Source organism: Rana temporaria, chromosome 1, assembly GCF_905171775.1.
Source record: "Rana temporaria chromosome 1, aRanTem1.1, whole genome shotgun sequence".
Classification (NCBI taxonomy): domain Eukaryota; kingdom Metazoa; phylum Chordata; class Amphibia; order Anura; family Ranidae; genus Rana; species Rana temporaria.
In genome coordinates, this window is record NC_053489.1 from 205745210 (window position 1) to 205765484 (window position 20275).

Genomic DNA, 20275 nt, shown 5'->3' on the forward strand with positions numbered 1-20275 from the left:
GTTACTACTGTGGCTATTCCATGTACTTCCACCTTCCGTGTACCCTCTCACATCCCCATGCCACTCTGTCCCTTCCATGGATTTGGTATTTCCTGCAGGGGGGAACTGTGGGTCAGCGTTGGTGTCGGAATTCCCCTAGGAGGGTTACTACTGTGGCTGCTGGTTTTATTGTACTGGTCATGGATGGGAATCTGTGACCAAGAGCTGCAGAGCTGCCTTGTGTAGGAAAGGCTGATAAATGCCAAATCTTATGGATCTGTCATTCACATGGAATTGACTGTTTGGTGTGAGGCAGAATGAGATCATCATACCTCGGCATAGAATACAGGAGCTTCTTGCCTCAGTTTAGGAAGGGCAAAAATTTCACTTGCAATTCTGAGTCTTCTCTTTCAGCCAATAAAGCATTTTTTTTCTTTGAAAGGACATGTCCACCTACTGTGTTCTCGCAGGTGGTTATCTGTCCACCGTCCACTGCAATGTTTCTCAACTCCAGTCCTCAAGTATCCCCAACAGGTCATGTTTTCAGGCTTTACGATTTTGCACAGGTGATTTGGTCAGTTTCACTGCCTTAGTAATTACCACAGACGTGACAAAGTCAACTTAAGTGTGGGGGTTTTGACGTGCTTCTATCTAGAAAGTCATATTTGCCCTAGAAATAGAAAATACTAAGAATTGGGCGCCAGTCCTCAAGGCTGGAGAGGAGTACTGGAGCTTGGCTCCACTTGGGGTTTTTGGAGACCCCAGTTCCCATCAGTGTGCTTAAACTTTGAGCATTTAGATGGACTCTGCTTTGCTCTTGGAGGGACACCTTGCACAAGTGCAGTCAGAGGGTGGCATATATAAGCCATCAACGTGAGAGCAAGAGTGTGCTCTGCTGGGATTGTCTCTTATCCGTAAGCTGTGCAGTGAGTTGCGTCTCAATACAAACTTTGAACAGGTTTGTAGCAAGGGTTGAGACCCCTATGGCAGACACTACACAGATGCTTTGGTAGCTCCATGAGGTTTCTACACAATATATGTCCCTACCAGGTAATCTTTTGCCAAGACTTATAGGCCAGATAAGTTGAGAGAATTGCTAATTGCTAATTACTTCTGTCTCTGGTGCTGTTAGAGGGATTTCCCCTCCTGTCCTGAGGAAAAACTTCCAGACAGGAATCTCTCCAATGCAGTCTACGACCGCAGTAAACCTTTTGGGACTACTAATCTTTCCCCACTCTTAAAAATTGCTAAAGATAAACATTTTAAGCTTTTCTTGTTTTCTAATTCATGCATGGCACTCCTCACCCACCTTTACATTCATCTGTATTTACCGTAAGGCACACGTGACTTTTTTTAGTTTATTATACATGGTCTGTCATGGTCTATCACATCTGGGTAGTTTCAGAAGCAGAAGTGAAGCTGGACACTAAGTTGCCAAGAAAAGTCAGACACTCTTCAGTTTGTGTTACTTTAGACCAGTTTTCTCATTCTTTGTAGGCTGGGTGGTGGATAATGTAAATCTGTGGCTGATTTTCACATCCAAGCTCCTTCTTGATCCAACATTTCGTCTTTAGGCCTTCTGAATTATAGTCATATGGTTGGTTATCGGCAGACACATCCCTTTTTACATGTGACCTCGGCCTTGGTGGGGACTGGCAGTGGTGTCACCCTCCTGGTTAAACTTTGACACCGTCTAACACCCAAGCTTGCCCAGTTTGGAATCCTGCGGTGTGGAGATGGCGAGGGAGTGTATAAATGTGGGTATGCCAAATATTCCTTCCTTGAATGGGCAAAAGGGCAGGGTCTCTTAAATTTGTTACCTGATCATAGTACTGGCAAGCCACAGCCTCCCAGTTGCTGGAAAAATAAAGGATTGACAACACCTCCAGTGAGTCCCTTTGAAATCCTTTTTAGCCCACCAGCTGCAGCTTATATACGGTATATATATTTCAAAAATCCCTTTTATTATGGCAGCCCTATATGACTTGTAAAAAATCTCACAAACCTGGTGGAATAAGCCCCTATAACGTGTCTTGCTGGTGGTAGTCTCTTAATTTGTCTTTGGTACATATATCACCAAATCTGGTCTACTTTTATACATTCTGTGTTGGGCTGACACATCCTGCATAGTGACCACATTTTATGTAATGATCACATCCTGCTAGCCAGTTCATTTATTGGTTAGGGAAGTCTTGGTTTTCTATCACTACAGGTGATTATGCTATACACGTTTTTTTTAAATTTATTTTTGAATGCACATTTGATTTCTGCACAACAGCTGTTACAGAATTAGTTGTGTTTTTCACAATTTGAAAGTAGTGAACAATTTTTAGTGACATAACTTCCTGTCTTTGTTTGCTGAAGGCTGGTCATCCCTAATCAATTCTTGTGATCAATGGCAAATTAAGCAAATGCAGTATTGATTTACTGGTATCACATGATATGCAGCAAATGTTCTCTTCCTAATATCCTTTTTCACTTTCCTTGAGTATAATAATCATTACTGTTGGGGATATCTGAGATGCAGACAATGTAGCAGCCTGTAACCTAAGATAACTGTGCCCTGCAATCTTCGATTTCTTTCTTTTTTTGTGTGTATATATATATATATATATATCTAGTTTAAACTTTTTGCTTTTTGTTTTCCATATGCTGCTCTTCTTGATTTCTTGATTTTTATTTTTTAAAAAGCATGTTGTATACATGGTATAGTGTCCTCTTGCAAATTTTCACCTCTCTATACAGGTTTGCTATAACAAGATAAATCCAATGAATGTAGCATTTGTTCATTATTTCTGAAAGTATACGGCGGTTGTAGCCATTAGTCTCAATCAAGGTTTAGCACAGATTCAAACAATTGCATTGCAACAGGCCAATTAATTCTGCCCATCTGATGACCCAGTGTGTTGCTGGAATATCTTTAGGCCTGCCTCACTGCATTTAGGCATAGTTAATTAAATTGTACTTCTGCCACTTAGAACTCTGTTTCTTTCTAAAGGTACTCTGTGGAACCTGTCCTCGTATGAACCCTTGAAGATGGTTATCATCAACCATGGCCTTCAAACATTAACTAATGAGGTGATCATTCCTCACTCTGGCTGGGAGAATGAACCCAATGAGGACTCCAAGCCCCGTGATGCAGAATGGACCACAGTCTTTAAGAACACATCCGGCTGCCTAAGGTACTGTTCCTATGTGTGCTACATGCTGTAATCGCAAGCTTTTAAAATGATCGTCTCCAACCCTAAAGGTGTTTAGTGTTCCAATTCAGCATAATTGTTCGTTGTGAATTATTACTGACCATTCTAGTAGAGATCAACTTCTGGATAATACATCTCCTATTTTTACTTCTGTTCCATGAAAGTTTGGTATAAACATAGAATTGTATGGCCAGCACATGTGCATAGGTGGGAGCCGAGCCTTGGGGCTGTTTCTTGCCTATCTTGCTGCCTACGACACTGAAACCTGGTATAGTGAAGACACTGATAATTTGACGATGACCATACATCTTGATCTAATGTGTTAGGCAAAGTCTACATGCTTGGAAAAATCAGTTTGTAAATGTATAGAAAACTGGCAAAAAAACAACTACTCAGAGAGTAGTGGTTAATCATTCATACTCTGAATGGTCTGAGGTTAGTGGTGGTGTACCACAAGGTTCTGTGTTGGGACCCTTACTTTTTATTATATTTATAAATGATATTGGGTCTGGGATTACAAGTCCCCTTTCAGTGTTTGAAGATGACACCAAGCTATGCAGTGGAATAGCGTCCTTACTGGATGTCTCCAACCTACAAGCAGACCTCAGTTGGGCAACTGTGTGGCAAGTGAGGTTTAATGTTGCTAAATGTAAAGTTATGGACACCAGGCCACAAAAAGATATTGGAAAACTGCAGAGATGGGCAACCAAACTGATAGGAGGCATGGAGGAGCTAGGCCAGTGATGGCGAACCTTGGCACCCCAGATGTTTTGAAACTGCATTTCCCATGATGCTCTGGCACTCTGCAGTGTAGCTGAGCATCATGGGAAATGTAGTTCCAAAACATCTGGAATGCCAAGGTTCTCCATCACTGTGCTAGGCTATGAGGAAAGATTGGCGGAACTAAATTTCTTCTCTTGAGAAAAGGAGATTAAGGGGCGATATGATCATCATATTATAAATTCATAAGTGGTCCCTATATTTAACTTGGTGTTGAGTTACTCACTTTAGGGTCATCACAGAGGACCAGGGGGCATGCTTTGCGTCTGGAGGAAAATACATTTCATCTTCAAATATAGAAAGGCTTCTTCACAGTAAGAGCTGTGAAAATGTGCGATAGTCTCCTTCAAGAGGTGGTTCTGGCCAGCTCCCTAATTTGTTTTGAGACAGGCCTGGATTCTTTTCTAAAGGTAGATAATAGAACGGTTAATGGATAATAACATTTATAGGTAAAGTTGATCCAGGGAATAGCCTCTCGGGGGATTGGGAAGGAATTTTCCCCCATGTTTGAGCAAATTGGACCAAGCTTTATTGGGGATTTTTGCCTTACTCTAAATCAACTGTGGGTATAGAAGTGTAATATATATATATATATATATATATATATATATATATATATATATATATATATATATATATATATATATATATATATATATATATATATATATATATATATATATATATATATATATATATATATATATATATAAAAATATTTCAGCATCACAGGCAGCAGGAAAAGGAAATATTTACCATCTTATTATTCAGGACCGCTTTTATTTCGAGTGTGATATTTGTGACCTTAAAGAATGTGTTTGGTCTTTGTGTGTTAAACACAACTGAAACCTGCAGCCAGATTGTATGCTATCAATTACATGGCATTTTCTTTCTGCGAAGCTGTTGTCAGTGTTGCATGATGTATGGTTATATAGCTTTGCTTCAGGCACTCCTCAGTAATAAGCCTGTACATTATTAGTAAGGTTTGTGTTCGCCTCATTCTCACATCTGTGATGGCAGCGAACATTTCTACATTAGTGTCGGAATTAGATTTTCGGTTCCTTTTGCTGGTTTATCTTTCCATAGCACTTGCTGCCAGCCTCATTTCGTTGAGGAGAGATTACTGAATGGCTCTTTCAGAGCAGCATTTACCTCAGAGAGTTCCCATTTCCAGCCGGCAATGAGCGTACAATGCTGGGCTTTACAGCTAACTAAATGATAGATGGCACGGTTTTCCGGCTAATGACCTGGTGTTCTTTATGTATACATTAACATGGAATAGTAATGAACTGCAGCGTTTTGTGTCTAACACATGCTCTGATATTAGCATTGTGAAAGTAACCGAGCAAGTTAAGGCCTTGTGAGCGACGAGTACCGTATATTGGCTTGGTTCTACTGGCAATTGGGCTGATAAAATGTATCAGCTGGCCTTGTATTTTATATGCTGCAACCTGTGGAAGCCATAGTCATAACACACCAAGACCTAAGAAAAGTTTCCTTAGCAATTTGTGTTATCCTTCGTAGCCAACAGATTCCACTATGCCCTGGTTGCAGTATAAGACTGAAGATGCTTTTTCTGATTTTTGACATGGTAAAAAATAGAGCCAGTTTGGGGCACAAGATATAAGGGTACTTTTATATTGGTATCATTAGTGACCAACTTGGTACTTGTTGTTTGTAGAAGTTGGCACATACTTAAAATACAACCTATAATAGAAGTAAACCAATGATATAAAAAACACATAATAAAACTCGCAAGAAGAGATGCCCAAATTCTCTTCAACCTGTTTGTGAACAATTGCTTATTATTGGGCACCTTTTTGTGCACCTTAAACCCTGAAATCTGCACAAATTTTCTAACTTGTTATAAAATGTCAATGTGATGGGGCTGTTCTTTTCTACTCCTTTATTGAAAATGGGTGGGACGTAAATGACTACAGTTTTCTTTGCTAAAAGATATATAGAAAACAAATGCTTTGGGTGTAATCTACTCTGTAGTGCGACCCACTCCAAGAATACACTACGTAACAATGCAGCACAGCCATACAATAATTTAATTTACAGCCGTGGCCAAAAGTTTTGAGAAGTGGCACAAATATTAACATTCACAAACTCTGCCGCTTCAGTGTTTTTAGATCTTTTTGTCAGATGGTGCGATGGTATACTGAAGTATAATTTCATAAGTTTTAATGGTCGGTATTGACAATTACATTACGTTTTTGCAAAGCGTCAATATTTTCAGTGTTGACCCTTCTTTTTCAAGACCTCTGCAATTCACCCTGGCATGCTGTCAGTCAGCTTCTGGGCCACATCCTGACTGATGGCAGCCTATTCTTGCATAATCGGTGCTCGGAGTTTGTCAGAATTTGTGGGTTTTTTGTTGTTCACTCGCCTCTTGAGGATTGACCACAAATTCTCAATGGGTTTAAGGTCTGGGGCATTTTCTGACCATGGACCCAAATTGTGAGTGAGCCCACTCCCTTGACTTGGTCTCAGGGGCTTTGCTGTTGGCATTTCACAGGACTGATGGTAGCGCTGACCTTTTCTGCTCCGGACAAGGTTTTTTCCAGGTACCCCAAACAATCGGAAAGGAGATTCATCAGAGAAAATGACTTTACCCCACTCTTCAACAGTCCAATCATTGTACCTTTTGCAAAATATCAGTCCGTCCCTGGTGTTTTTCCTGGAGAGACGTGGCTTCTTTGCTTCTTGACACCAGGCCATCCTCCAAATGTCTTCATCTCACTGTGTGTACAGATGCACTCACACCCGTCTGCTGCCATTCCTGAGCAAACTCTGCACTGGTCGTGCCCCGATTCCACAGCTGAATTAACTGTAGGAGACAGTCCTGGCGTTGCTGGTCTTTCATGGGCGCCCTGAAGCCTTCTTCACAAATGCAGTGGAAATATTTTTATGGGGTCAAGCATCATGGCAAAGATGGACTTTGCAATTAATATGATCACTATTCATTATGTTCTGGAGTATAGGCAAATTGGCAGCAGACTTTGTCAAAACTAATAATTATGTCATTCTCAAAACTTTTGCTCACAGCTGTACAGTCACAAACGGACATGTTGCCCTTACTGTAGCAAGGGGTAAATGCCCAGAGCCCTGATTATTCATGTCACTGCTTTACCCCTTTTTAATACGTGACTCTCAAATTACCACTGAAATATCCAACAGCGAAATGTCAGACCTGACACACCCCTTCTGCCCATTGGTAAGGTCACAAGACACTCATATCGGCAGATACCAGTATGTTCGATGACCAGGTGTCTCCATGCCCTTTGTTTTTTGGGGGTCCCCTAGCTGTCTATGGCCACCATATCTATTTGGTCTCTCTAGTCTGGCTAATACAAAGGCAGCATTATCAGCTTGGCCATGTTACACCAGTAATGGCTTTTTAATTAATTGGCTATACTTTTTTTGTATACAGTTATTATTCAAGCACTTCTGAAAGCCATTTATGTTTGAAATCTGACAGTTCAGAAGTTTAAAGGGGTTGTAAAGGTACAATTTTTATTTTTCTTAAATGGCTTCCTTTACCTTAGTGCAGTCCTCCGTCACTTACCTCATCCTTGGATTTTGCTTTTAAATGTCCTTTTTTCTTCTGAGAAATCCTCACTTCCTGTTCTTCTGTCTGTAACTCCACACCGTAATGCAAGGCTTTCTCCCTGGTGTGGAGTGTCGTGCTCACCCACTCCCTTGGACTACAGGAGAGTCCGGATGCTCTCTACGTTGCAGATAAGAGGCTGTATGTTAGTGGGCGTCCTGACTCTCCAGTAGTCCAAGGGAGGGGGCGAGCACGACACTCCACACCAGGGAGTAAGCCTTGCATTACTGGGTGGAGTTATAGACAGAAGAATAGGAAGTGAGGATTTCTCAGAAGAAATAAGGACATTTAAAGCAAAATCAAAGGATGAGGTGAAGGAGGACTGCACTAAGGTAAAGGAAGCTATTAAGAAAAAAATAAATTGTACCTTTACAACCCCTTTAACCACTTAGGGACCCCTTCACGCTGATATACGTCAGCAGAATGGCACGGCTGGGCACAATCACGTACCTGTACGTGTGTCTCTTTAAGTCCAGCCATGGGGTCGCGAGCCCGCCGCCGGCGGAGCGCTCGCGACCCGGTCCGAAGCTCCGTGACCCGCGGACCCGATCGCCGCCGGTGTCCCACAATCGGTCACCGGAGCTGAAGAACGGGGAAAGGTAGGTGTGCAAACACACCTTCTCTGTTCTTCGATGTGGCAGTGTCATTGGTCGTCTGTTCCCTGATATAGGGAAAGGCTATCAACAATGTCACATGTCCAGGCCAGCCCCGCCCCTCTACAGTTAGAAACACAAATGAGGTCACACTAGTGGTTAACTTCTAAACTGCAATTGTCATTTTCACAGTAAACAATGCATTTTTATAGCACTTTTTGCTGTGAAAATGACAATGGTCCCAAAAATGTGTCAAAATTGTCCGATGTGTCCGCCATAATGTCGCAGTCATGAGAAAAATCTGTGATGGGCGCCATTAGTAGTAAAAAAAAAATATTAATAAAAATGCAATAAAACTATCCCCTATTTTGTAAACGCTGTAAATTTTGCGCAAACCAATCGATAAACGTTTATTGTGTTTTTTTTTTTTCACCAAAAATAGGTAGGTAGAAGAATGCGTATCGGCCTAAACTTAGGAAAAAAAAAATGTTTCATATTTTTTTGGGGAATATGAATTTATTATAGCAAAAAGTAAAATATATTGCATTTTTTCCCGAACTTGTCCCTCAATTTTTGTTTATAGCGCAAAAAATAAAAACCGCAGAGGTGATCAAATACCACAGAAAGAAAGCTCCATTTGTGGGAAAAAAAGGACGCCAATTTTGTTTGGGAGCCACGTGGCACGACCGCGCAATTGTCAGTTAAAGTGACGCAGTGCTGAATCGCAAAAAGGGGCAAGTTCCTTAAAGCGGGGGTTCACCCTAAAATAAAATTCTAACATTACATTGAGCTCACTTCCGACATTGACAGTATGCTGATCTTTTTTTTTTTTTTTGTCGTACATACCGTTGTATCGTTATTTCCCCCCTCCCCACCCCCCAGCTTCCGGGTAGTGAATCCCGCGGGAGTGGGTGTTCCTATGCACAGGCTAAGTGATTGACGTATGACAAAAGCTTCCACCCGGCGCATACGGCCGCGTCATGAGTTGCCGAAAGAAGCTGAACGTCATTGCGCAGGAGCCGTATAGAGCCGACTCGCAGTCCGGCTTCTTTCGGCAACTTGCGACGCGGCCGTATGCGCCGGGGGAAGCTTCTGTCATACGTCAATCACTTAGCCTGTGCATAGGAACGCCCACTCCCGCGAGATTCACTACCCGGAAGCCAGGGGGAAAATGACGATACAACGGTATGTACGGCAAAAAAGAATAAAAAAATCAGCATACTGTCAATGTTGGAAGTGAGCTCAATGTAATGTTAGAATTTTTTTTTTAGGGTGAACCCTCGCTTTAACCTGCATAATGGTCCGGGTTTTAACCAGTTCCCGACCCGCTCATGTACATATACGTCAGCAGAATGGCACGGACAGGCACATCAACGTACCTGTACGTGCCCTGCTTGACGGGGGTCGGGGGTCCGATCGGGACCCCCCCCGGTACATGGCGCGGGTCGGTAATCTTCAGGAGCGATCCGGGATGCGGGGGCGGCAGTTCGTTTTTGTCCGCCCCCTCCGGATCGCTCCCCAGCCAATCAGCTTCCTCCCCCGCCCTCCTCTGCCTGCATTGTAAACACAGGCAGAGGAGGAAGTGATGTCACCGCTTCTCCCGCCGGTATTTTCGTCCGGCGGAGGAGCGGAGACATCACACAGTGAGTACACAAGCACTACGCTGACACACAGACACATAGGCTTACGATCCCCCCCCCCGGTCACCCCCCGATCGCCCCCACCAGCCCCCCCCTGTCACACCGTCACTAAATTGCAGTGATCATTTACTGATCACTGCATTTAGTTTCAGTGTGACAGGCAGTTAGTGTTAGGTCCAGGATAGCCCCCCCCCCCCCAATAAAGGTTTTAACCCCTTGATCACCCCCTAGTTAACCCTTTCACCCCCCTTTTTCCAGCGTCACTAAGCGATCGTTTTTCTGATCGCTGTATTAGTGTCGCTCGTGCCACTAGGTAGCTAGTTTTTTTTTGAGGTTCGCCGCCATGTTTTTATAGCGTTAGAAAATTTATGGGGGTACCTAACGCTATAAAAACATGGCGGCGAACCTCAAAAAAAACTAGCTACCTAGCGGCACGAGCGACACTAATACAGCGATCAGAAAAACGATCGCTTAGTGACGCTGGCAAAAGGGGGGTGAAAGGGTTAACTAGGGGGTGATCAAGGGGTTAAAACCTTTATTGGGGGGGGGTAGGGGGCTACACTGGACCTAACACTTTTAACCCCTTGATCACCCCCTAGTTAACCCTTTCACCCCCCTTTTGCCAGCGTCACTAAGCGATCGTTTTTCTGATCGCTGTATTAGTGTCGCTCGTGCCGCTAGGTAGCTAGTTATTTTTTGAGGTTCGCCCGCCAGGTTTTTATAGCGTTAGGTACCCCCATACATTTTCTAATAAAGGTTTTAACCCCTGATTGCCCCTAGAGTTAACCCTTTCACCCCCCTATTGCCAGCGTCACTAAGCGATCGTTTTTCTGATCGCTGTATTAGTGCCGCTGGTGCCGCTAGGTAGCTAGTTATTTTTTGAGGTTCGCCCGCCAGGTTTTTATAGCGTTGGGTACCCCCATACATTTTCTAATAAAGGTTTTAACCCCTGATTGCCCCTAGAGTTAACTCTTTCACCCCCTACTGCCAGCGTCACTAAGCGATCATTTTTCTGATCGCTGTATTAGTGTCGCTGGTGCCGCTAGGTAGCTAGTTATTTTTTGAGGTTCGCCCGCCAGGTTTTTATAGCGTTAGGTACCCCCATACATTTTCTAATAAAGGTTTTAACCCCTGATTGCCCCTAGAGTTAACCCTTTCACCCCCTATTGCCAGCGTCACTAAGCGATCATTTTTCTGATCGCTGTATTAGTGTCGCTGGTGCCGCTAGGTAGCTAGTTATTTTTTGAGGTTCGCCCGCCAGGTTTTTATAGCGTTAGGTACCCCCATACATTTTCTAATAAAGGTTTTTAACCCCTGATTGCCCCTAGAGTTAACCCTTTCACCCCCTATTGCCAGCGTCACTAAGCGATCGGTTTTTTCTGATCGCTGTATTAGTGTCGCTGGTGCCGCTAGGTAGCTAGTTATTTTTTGAGGTTCGCCCGCTAGGTTTTTATAGCGTTAGGTACCCCCATACATTTTCTAATAAAGGTTTTAACCCCTGATTGCCCCTAGAGTTAACCCTTTCACCCCCCTATTGCCAGCATCACTAAGCGATCATTTTTCTGATCGCTGTATTAGTGTCGCTGGTGCCGCTAGGTAGCTAGTTAGTGCCAGTAACGCTTACACCCACGCGCAAAACATACTCCCCCCCCCCCCATATGTGGAATTACACCCCAAAATACATTCTGCTGCTTCTCCTGAGTACGGGGATACCACATGTGTGAGACTTTTTGGGAGCCTAGCCGCGTACGGGACCCCAAAAAACAATCACCGCCTTCAGGCTTTCTAAGGGTGTAAATTTTTGATTTCACTCCTCACTACCTATCACAGTTTCGAAGGCCATAAAATGCCAAAATAGCACAAAAACCCCCCAAATGACCCCATTTTGGAAAGTAGACACCCCAAGCTATTTTCTGAGAGGGATGTCGAGTCCATGGAATATTTTATATTTTGACACAAGTTGCGGGAATATGATAAACTGATTTTTTTTTGCACAAAGTTGTCACTAAATGATATATTTCTCACACATGCCATGGTTATATGTGGAATTGCACCCCAAAATACATTCTGCTGCTTCTCCTGAGTACGGGGATACCACATGTGTGGGACTTTTTGGGAGCCTAGCCACGTACGGGGCCCCGAAAACCAATCACCATCTTCAAGATTTCTAAGGGCATACATTTTTGATTTCACTCCTCACTACCTATCATAGTTTTGAAGGCCATAAAATGCCAAGATGGCACACAACCCCCCCAAATGACCCCATTTTGTAAAGAAGACACCCCAAGCTATTTGCTGAGAGGCATGTTAAGTCCATGGAATATTACATTTTTTTGCCCCAAGTGATTGAATATTGACCAAAAAAAAAAAAAATTACAAAACGTTGTCACTAAATGATATATTTCTCACACATGCCATGGTTATATGTGGAATTGCACCCCAAAATACATTCTGCTGCTTCTCCTGAGTACGGAGATACCACATGTGTGGGACTTTTTGGGAGCTTAGCCGCGTACGGGACCCCGAAAACCAATCACCGCCTTCAAGATTTGTGTGAGTGAAATCAAAAATGTATGTCCTTAGAAATCTTGAAGGTGGTGATTGGTTTTCGGGGTCCCGTACGCGGCTAAGCTCCCAAAAAGTCCCACACATGTGGTATCCCCGTACTCAGGAGAAGCAGCAGAATGTATTTTGGGGTGCAATACCACATATAACCATGGCATGTGTGAGAAATATATCATTTAGTGACAACGTTTTGTAATTTATTTTTTATTTATTTTTTTGGTCAATATTCAATCACTTGGGGCAAAAAAAATTAAATATTCCATGGACTCAACATGCCTCTCAGCAAATAGCTTGGGGTGTCTTCTTTCCAAAATGGGGTCATTTGGGGGGGTTGTGTGCCATCTTGGCATTGTATGGCCTTCAAAACTATGATGGGTAGTGAGGAGTGAAATCAAAAATTTATGCCCTTAGAAATCTTGAAGGTGGTGATTGGTTTTCGGGGTCCCGTACGCGGCTAGGCTCCCAAAAAGTCCCACACATGTGGTATCCCTGTACTCAGGAGAAGCAGCAGAATGTATTTTGGGGTGCAATTCCACATATAACCATGGCATGTGTGAGAAATATATCATTTAGTGACAACTTTGTGCAAAAAAAAATCAGTTTGTCATATTCCCGCAACTTGTGTCAAAATATAAAATATTCCATGGACTCGACATGCCTCTCAGCAAATAGCTTGGGGTGTCTACTTTCCAAAATGGGGTCATTTGGGGGGGTTTTGTGCTATTTTGGCATTTTATGGCCTTCGAAACTGTGATAGGTAGTGAGGAGTGAAATCAAAAATTTGCGCCCTTAGAAATGCTGAAGGCGGTGCTTGATTTTCGGGGTCCCGTACGTGGCTAGGCTCCCAAAAAGTCCCACACATGTGGTATCCCCGTACTCAGAAGAAGCAGCAGAATGTATTTTGGGGTGCAATTCCACATATAACCATGGCATGTGTGAGCAATATATCATTTAGTGACAACTTTTTGTAATTTTTTTTTATTTTTATTTTTTTGTCATTATTCAATCACTTGGGACAAAAAAAAAATATTCAATGGACTCAACATGCCTCTCAGCAGTTTCCCTGGGGTGTCTACTTTCCAAAATGGGGTCATTTGGGGGGGTTTTGTACTGCCTTGCCATTTTAGCACCTCAAGAAATGAGATAGGCAGTCATAAAATAAAAGTTGTGTAAATTCCAGAAAATGTACCCTAGTTTGTAGACGCTATAATTTTTGCGAAAACCAATAAATATACGCTTATTGCGATTTTTTTTTACAAAAGACATGTGGCTGAATACATTTTGGCCTAAATGTTTGACTAAAATTTAGTTTATTCGATATTTTTTACTTTTTGTTATAAGAAAAATTTTTTGTTTTCAAAATTTTCGGTCTTTTTCCGTTTATATCGCAAAAAATAAAAATCGCATAGGCAATCAAATACCATCAAAAGAAAGCTCTATTTGTGGGAAGAAAAGGACGCAAATTTCGTTTCGGTACAACATTGCATGACCGCGCAATTACCAGTTAAAGCAGCGCAGTGACAAATTGTAAAAACACCTTGGGTCTTTAGACAGCGTATTGGTCCGGGGCTTAAGTGGTTAAGTGGTTAAATAAAACGGCCCTCATCAAATGTTGGATAAATATTCTAGTAAGCAAGAATATGCCACAAATAGTTGTTGCAGCAATACAGTTGAAATCTGATATGATTACTGTTTTTAGCCTAGAACAGCTTTGCACTTTAATCAGTGATGCTATGAGTGCTACAAGCAATGAACAGCATGTACTGAGGCAGCCATTATTAAAATTACACCGGATCCCAGAAGAGGCGCCACTCTGTTTTAAGCACGTTAAAACTCTCTTTGGACCGCTGGCACTAGCTCCTATCGTTTGGAGGGTGAGGAAAAAAGCACATTGCAAATAATTACCTTATTAGAATAACACAGTCAGTTCAGCACATTGGCACAAATTAAGTGTAACACAAGGTTTAAATCTGGCTTTATAGGAACAACCAGAAGAAAACTTGCTAATCATTTTGTATTGTAGAAATCCCTTTTTGTTGGGCTGTATGAACAGCTGCAGACCATTGACCTGTGGCTTTTGGCATTAGGTTATCCGCATAGTTAACTTTAAAGTATACCTAAAGGTGAAACTATTTTTCTTTGGATGGTTATGAGGTGTTGGAACCACTGTCAAGTCTCGTAGGCCGACCCTACATGGTTCAAATCTTGGCCGGTTCAGCAGGACCTGGCCAAGATTCAAACCATTATTGGTCAGGCTGATTGTACCAAGTTGATCAATCAACTTGGGTACAACCAGCCTGCCAGATTCACTTGGTATTATTGCAAGCAGCTGCTACAGCCCCTAGCGATAATCACAGTCTTCTCCTGGCGGAAGAAAGCCATGGCCCGGCAGGAAGGATTCCTGCATCAGCACTGTCTCTGTTGATGGGGGGATTGAGTGAAATTTGCTCTGTGTATGGCTATCCTTGGGCTACTTGTACACAGAAAAACACTAAACGTGGCAAAGAAAGTGGTACCAGTTCTGTTTATTGCCACATTTGCCAAAACGTTCCTCTCCTAAATGTGATTCTTCTGCTTTCAGTATAGGGATGTTTAACTGCCACTAAACGGTGCTGCGCCTAAACTCTGATAAAGCCTGTGTGTACATGGACACATAGGGGGTTATTTACTAAAGGCAAATCCACTTTGCACTACAAGTGCACTTCAAGTAGATCTAAGGGGGACATGCAGGGAAAATAAAAAACTGCATTTTTGCTTGCACATGATTGGATGATAAAATCAGCAGCGCTTCCCCTCATGTCAGTTTCCTTTCAGTGCTCACTGTAAGACGGGGGACCCGATGCCCGTGGCTGGCAACCACAATGTCGTCCGGCCATCCGCGATCATGGGAACAAGAGCCAGAACTGGGATCTGTCAATGTAAACAGACAGAACCCCATTCTGATGGGAGTTGGAGAGAGATCAGCTGGTCCTAGTGATCAGGATCAGCGACCTCTCTCCTGCTCCAGTCAGCTCAGCCCCCATACAATTCGAAACACTCCCAGGGAACACACTTAACCCCTTGATTTCCCCCCTTGTGTTAACCCCTTCCTTTCCAGTGACATTTATACAGTAATCTGTGGCTATTTTTAGCTCTGATCGCTGTCAATGGTCCCAAAAAAGTAGAGGAGAGTTCATGGGCAGCTGAAAAAAACGCCCAACTGCTCCTAAACGTCCATTTACCAGCAGCAGTGTAGATGAGGCCTTAAAGAGGAAGTAAACCCTGCAAAAGTAAAGCATAATGGGCTACTATGCATTGCATAGTAGCCTATTACTTAAAACCGAAGCCTGCGATGTCACCGCTGTCCCCACTAGCAGCCAGCGTCCATCGTCACCTTTCTTCCTTCCGGGGCCACGAACTCTGACTCTGTGACTGCCTGGAGTTGTATGACGTCACTCCGCATGTGCACAGAAGCTGCCAGTCATGGCATGACCTCCTTTAGAAATGACACTTCGGCGCATGTCTCTATTGTAAATATCTCCTAAACCGTGGAGGAGATATTACCAGCACCTACAGTTAAGCCTTAATCTAGGCTTACCTGTAGGTAAAAGTGGCTGTACAGGGTGTACAGCCACTTTAACCCCTTATGGACCGCCTCACGCCAATATACGTCGGCAGAATGGCACGGCTGGGCACAATCACATACAGGTACATTGCTCTTTAAGTGCCCAGCCGTGGGTTGCGCGCTGGCCGTCCTAAACTCCGTGCCTGTGGGACCTGCGGACCCGATCGCCGCTGGTGTCTCACGATCGGGTCACAGAGCTGAAAAACAGGGAGAGGCAAGTGTAAACAAACCTCTCCCCATGCTTCCTAGTGAGCCTGTCACTGATCGGCTGTTCCCTGTCATAGGGAACGACTATCAGTGATGTCACACGCCCAGCCACGCACCCTACAGTAAGAATCGCACACTAGGGCACACTTAACCCTTACCGTGCCCCCTAGTGGTTAACCCCTTCACAAAAAATGCTAAAACTACAAACCTTAACCTTTACCCACCAAGCCCAAACGTATTTGCTTGAGTTCCACTTTACATTCTAGAATTACATCAGGCCGCTGACACAGCAGAAGCCAGCAATGTCTGCCTGAACCTGGAGTGGCTGTCTGGATGAATTTGGGTCCGTACCAGAGCAGGGTTTAAAAAGAAAGCTCTGCTAAGGGGAATACACTAGGCTTCCATGGTTATTCTTTACCTTCAGGACAATATAAGTCACTGAGCCATAACAATGACCCAGCTAAGGAAGTTGGAACCACTGATCTATGTTCATGTTCTTAGTTGGTGACTCAGAAACCATTAAAGCCATTGGGACAGCCAGAGTGGCGGACAGCTTGCCTTTTTAGCAATGCTCGGCTACATATTTCTTTCAGCGCAGGGTTCCATAAATCCTTATCTGCCATCTTCAAGGCAGCCTTTTTACCTGTGTTTGACAATCCTGGTTAATGTCTGTTTTGATGATCTGAATGCTGTAGTTTCACTGTGCCGCCTCATAATAAAGCCATGTCTAGACATTCTGCATTGTAGTACTTTTTCCAGGCAGTTCGGGAACTGCTCACTGCTACAAAATGCTGTGTGTGGGCACTTTCTATATTGTTTGTAATCCTTATGGAATTGAATATTTGGCATATATTACTTGCTATAGCTCAGCGATGCCTAAGGCTTTTAAGTTGGTACATTAGGAGTGTAGAAGTTTTATACCCAGGAGTTTAGCCCAACTCTTCTAGGGCCTGAAGTGAATTGTGAGCTTGGATTCCGTGACTTCCTGACATCACCAATTTTTTATTTTTTTTTGCTGTCGCAATGTACAGTATAAGATTTCTTATCTGTGCCCAGTCTTGCCACACTCTTGCCACAATCCAGCTCTGAGCAATCTTCTTTTATTGTTCAGTGAAATAAAACGGACTTACAGAAAAAAACCTTAGTCAGTTCCACCCCCTTGCTGTGAATGACAGGTTATTTACATATCTCATGCACTAGCCTGGAGACGGGCATTATTTTTTAATCCCCACCCCCACTCCTTTTCTGAAGTCATGTGGTTACTTTTCTGGATTTTGACTGGATGTTGGTGATCATAGCAGAATTTAGTGTAAGGAATACACAGAAAAAAAGGGGAGACAAGGGGAGTGTAGAGGAGGGCGGGGAGTCTACTGACATCACGACTCCACCCACCGAGCTCCAGACAACAGACCCACCCGCAGAATCTGCAGTTTTTCAGGTATTATAACAGACAGAGGGGAGACATTTTTTTTTTTTTTTTTTTTTTTCTTTTTTTTCCCTTTCCCTTTCCTTTAAATTCTTTATCTTTCATTTTTCCTCATTTCACAATTCCACAAGAACAGGGATGTTATCATATCAGAAAACAGAAGCCAACAATCAAACCACTATACGTTATACTTGTTCCTGACCTATCTCTAAGCTTCACTGCTTCTAACACATATACTACCATATAAATCAAAAATAATTCCTCGCTCTTCTTATTTCCTATTCCCCCGGGACATTTAACCTGTCCTCTCTCTGTTTAAGGAATTGAGAGACCCCATCTCCCCCTCACCCACCCCAACGTCCGGACCCCTTGTCCAAAAACCTTCCCGAGCCCGGGCAAAAAAAAAAAAAAAAAAAAAAAAAAAAAAACACAAAAATTTCCGTTCCTCCCTCTCCCCCCCCCTACTCCCCTCGTTCCCTATAACTATCATAGGGAGCCCATATCTCCCTATACTTCCCCTCCTGCTCCCTCAGAGCCATCGTGAGATTTTCCATACATTGGATTTCCCTGATTTTTTCATGCCATTGAGGTCTACTTGGTGAACACGTGCTCTTCCATAAAGCTGGAATGCAAGCTCTAGCTGTTATTAGTAAATGTCTTACCAAAGATTTTTTACACTTAACTACTGATATAGGGATGTCTAACAACAGGTAGACCGCTGGATTCTCTCCAAGAGACATTTCAGTTATCTCTTCTATTTCCTCAGACACCATCCTCCAGAATTCTTTCACTCCTTCACAGTTCCAAAAAATATGTATCAGAGTTCCTTCTTCTTTTAGACAACGCCAACAAAGATTCGACGCTTGTGGAAAAATTTGGTTTAAAACTTCCGGGGTCTTATACCACCTACTCAGGATCTTATATCCTCCCTCCTGATATTTGGATGCTAGAGAGGCTTTATGATTAAACTCAAAAAATTTTCCCTTCTGGTTCTCTGTAAAAGTTACCCCTAGGTCTCTCTCCCAAGCATGTATAAAGCCTATTTCTTGTGGAGCTTTAAGTTCATTTAACAGGGAGTAAAATATTGATAACGAATGTCTCACCGCCTCTCCCTTGAGACACAATTTCTCAAATTCCGACAAACTCGTCCTCACTGTTGTCTGGCTCTGTATTGATCGCAGGAAACCCCTTAGCTGTCTTCGCCTGAATGGTTCTAGAACCTCTGCTAATTCACTTTCAATTTCCTCCCATGTCATTACCCGATTTTCCTTCTGAAAGTGAATCAATCTAGTTTTGCCTTGTCTTTTTAAATTCTCGAACCCTGGGTCGTTTACACCTGGCATAAATGCCGGGTTTCCCAGGACCGGAGTCAGAGGATTTGCTTCTGTTTCATCATTTGATTTTCTAAATACTTTTTTCACCACATTGATTGTCGTCCCTATTGTTGGATGCTTTTTAGCTGATTGTGGTTGAATGGATTTAGAAAGCCAAATTAGTCCTTCCAACGGTATTTCTATCATTGCCTGTTCTAAGAGGATCCATGGTTTGATCTTCGGAGTAACACACCAATCAAGGACTCTTGACAAATGTACAGCCTCATAGTATGCGAGTGGGTCTGGAAAACCTATGCCCCCTTTTTCTTTAGGTAAAGTTAAGATATCTCTTCTGACTCTGGCTGGTTTCCCTGCCCATATAAATCCCGCAAACTTCATTCTAATCTCTTTCAGGAACCCTTGAGGTATACTGGTAGGGAGTGTCTGTAATAGATATAATATCCTAGGCATTGCATTCATCTTTATAATATTGACCCTGCCAAACCAAGTAAAAACCTCCTTATCCCATTTCTGTAAATCACGTTTTATTTGCCTTGTCAACGGTGCTAAATTTAGCTCTAAGATTCTATTTAGTTTCTTCGGGATTTTAGTCCCCAGATATCCAATATGAGAATTTGTCCATTTAAATGGAAAAGAGGCGGCTAATTGTCGTTGTTGTACCACATTCATCTCCACCCCCATTGCCTCCGACTTGTCATAGTTTACTTTAAAATTTGAGAGCGCGCCGTATTCAGCAATCTCAGCCAGCAATGGGGGAAGAGATAAAATAGGTTCCGTAAGAGAAAACATCAAATCATCCGCAAAAGCAGCTAACTTGTATACTCCTCCCTTTACACAGATACCTCTGATATCGGTATTCAACCTTATCGTCCTCAAAAAGGGTTCAAGTGTCAAAATAAAAATAATTGGTGACAGGGGACAGCCTTGCCGCGTCCCATTCCGTATCTCAAAGGGTTCCGACATAGTCTCGTTTATCTTTATTCTAGCTTTCGGCTGTGAATATAGGCTCATAACCCATCTTTGCATCCCCTCCCCCAAGCCGATATATTTTATAATTGCTTTTAAGAATTTCCAGTCGACCCTATCAAACGCTTTTTCAGCGTCGGTGGATACCAGAACTAGTGTTTTCTTAGATACCTGGGAGAGATGGATCGCGTTAATCACCCGCATCGTATTTTCCCTGCCTTCCCTTCCTGGGGTAAATCCCACCTGATCTTGGTGTATCAAATCAGGGATATGTGGTAATATTCTATTTGCTAGAATTTTTGTAAAGATCTTCAAGTCAAAGTTTAATAACGATATAGGGCGATAATTGGAACATAGTGTTAAATCTT

At 42.8% G+C, this 20275-nt stretch overlaps 1 protein-coding gene across 4 annotated transcripts in view; it reads left to right on the forward strand.

Moving 5' to 3' along the window:
* Positions 1–20275, forward strand: part of ARVCF (ARVCF delta catenin family member) — a 422733-nt gene that overhangs the window by 292611 nt on the left and 109847 nt on the right. For all 4 annotated transcript variants that reach the window (XM_040347904.1, XM_040347914.1, XM_040347907.1 and 1 more), the window contains one exon: positions 2978–3161. In XM_040347904.1, coding sequence (XP_040203838.1) covers positions 2978–3161 — 184 coding nt within the window. The remainder of the gene's footprint in view (positions 1–2977; positions 3162–20275) is intronic.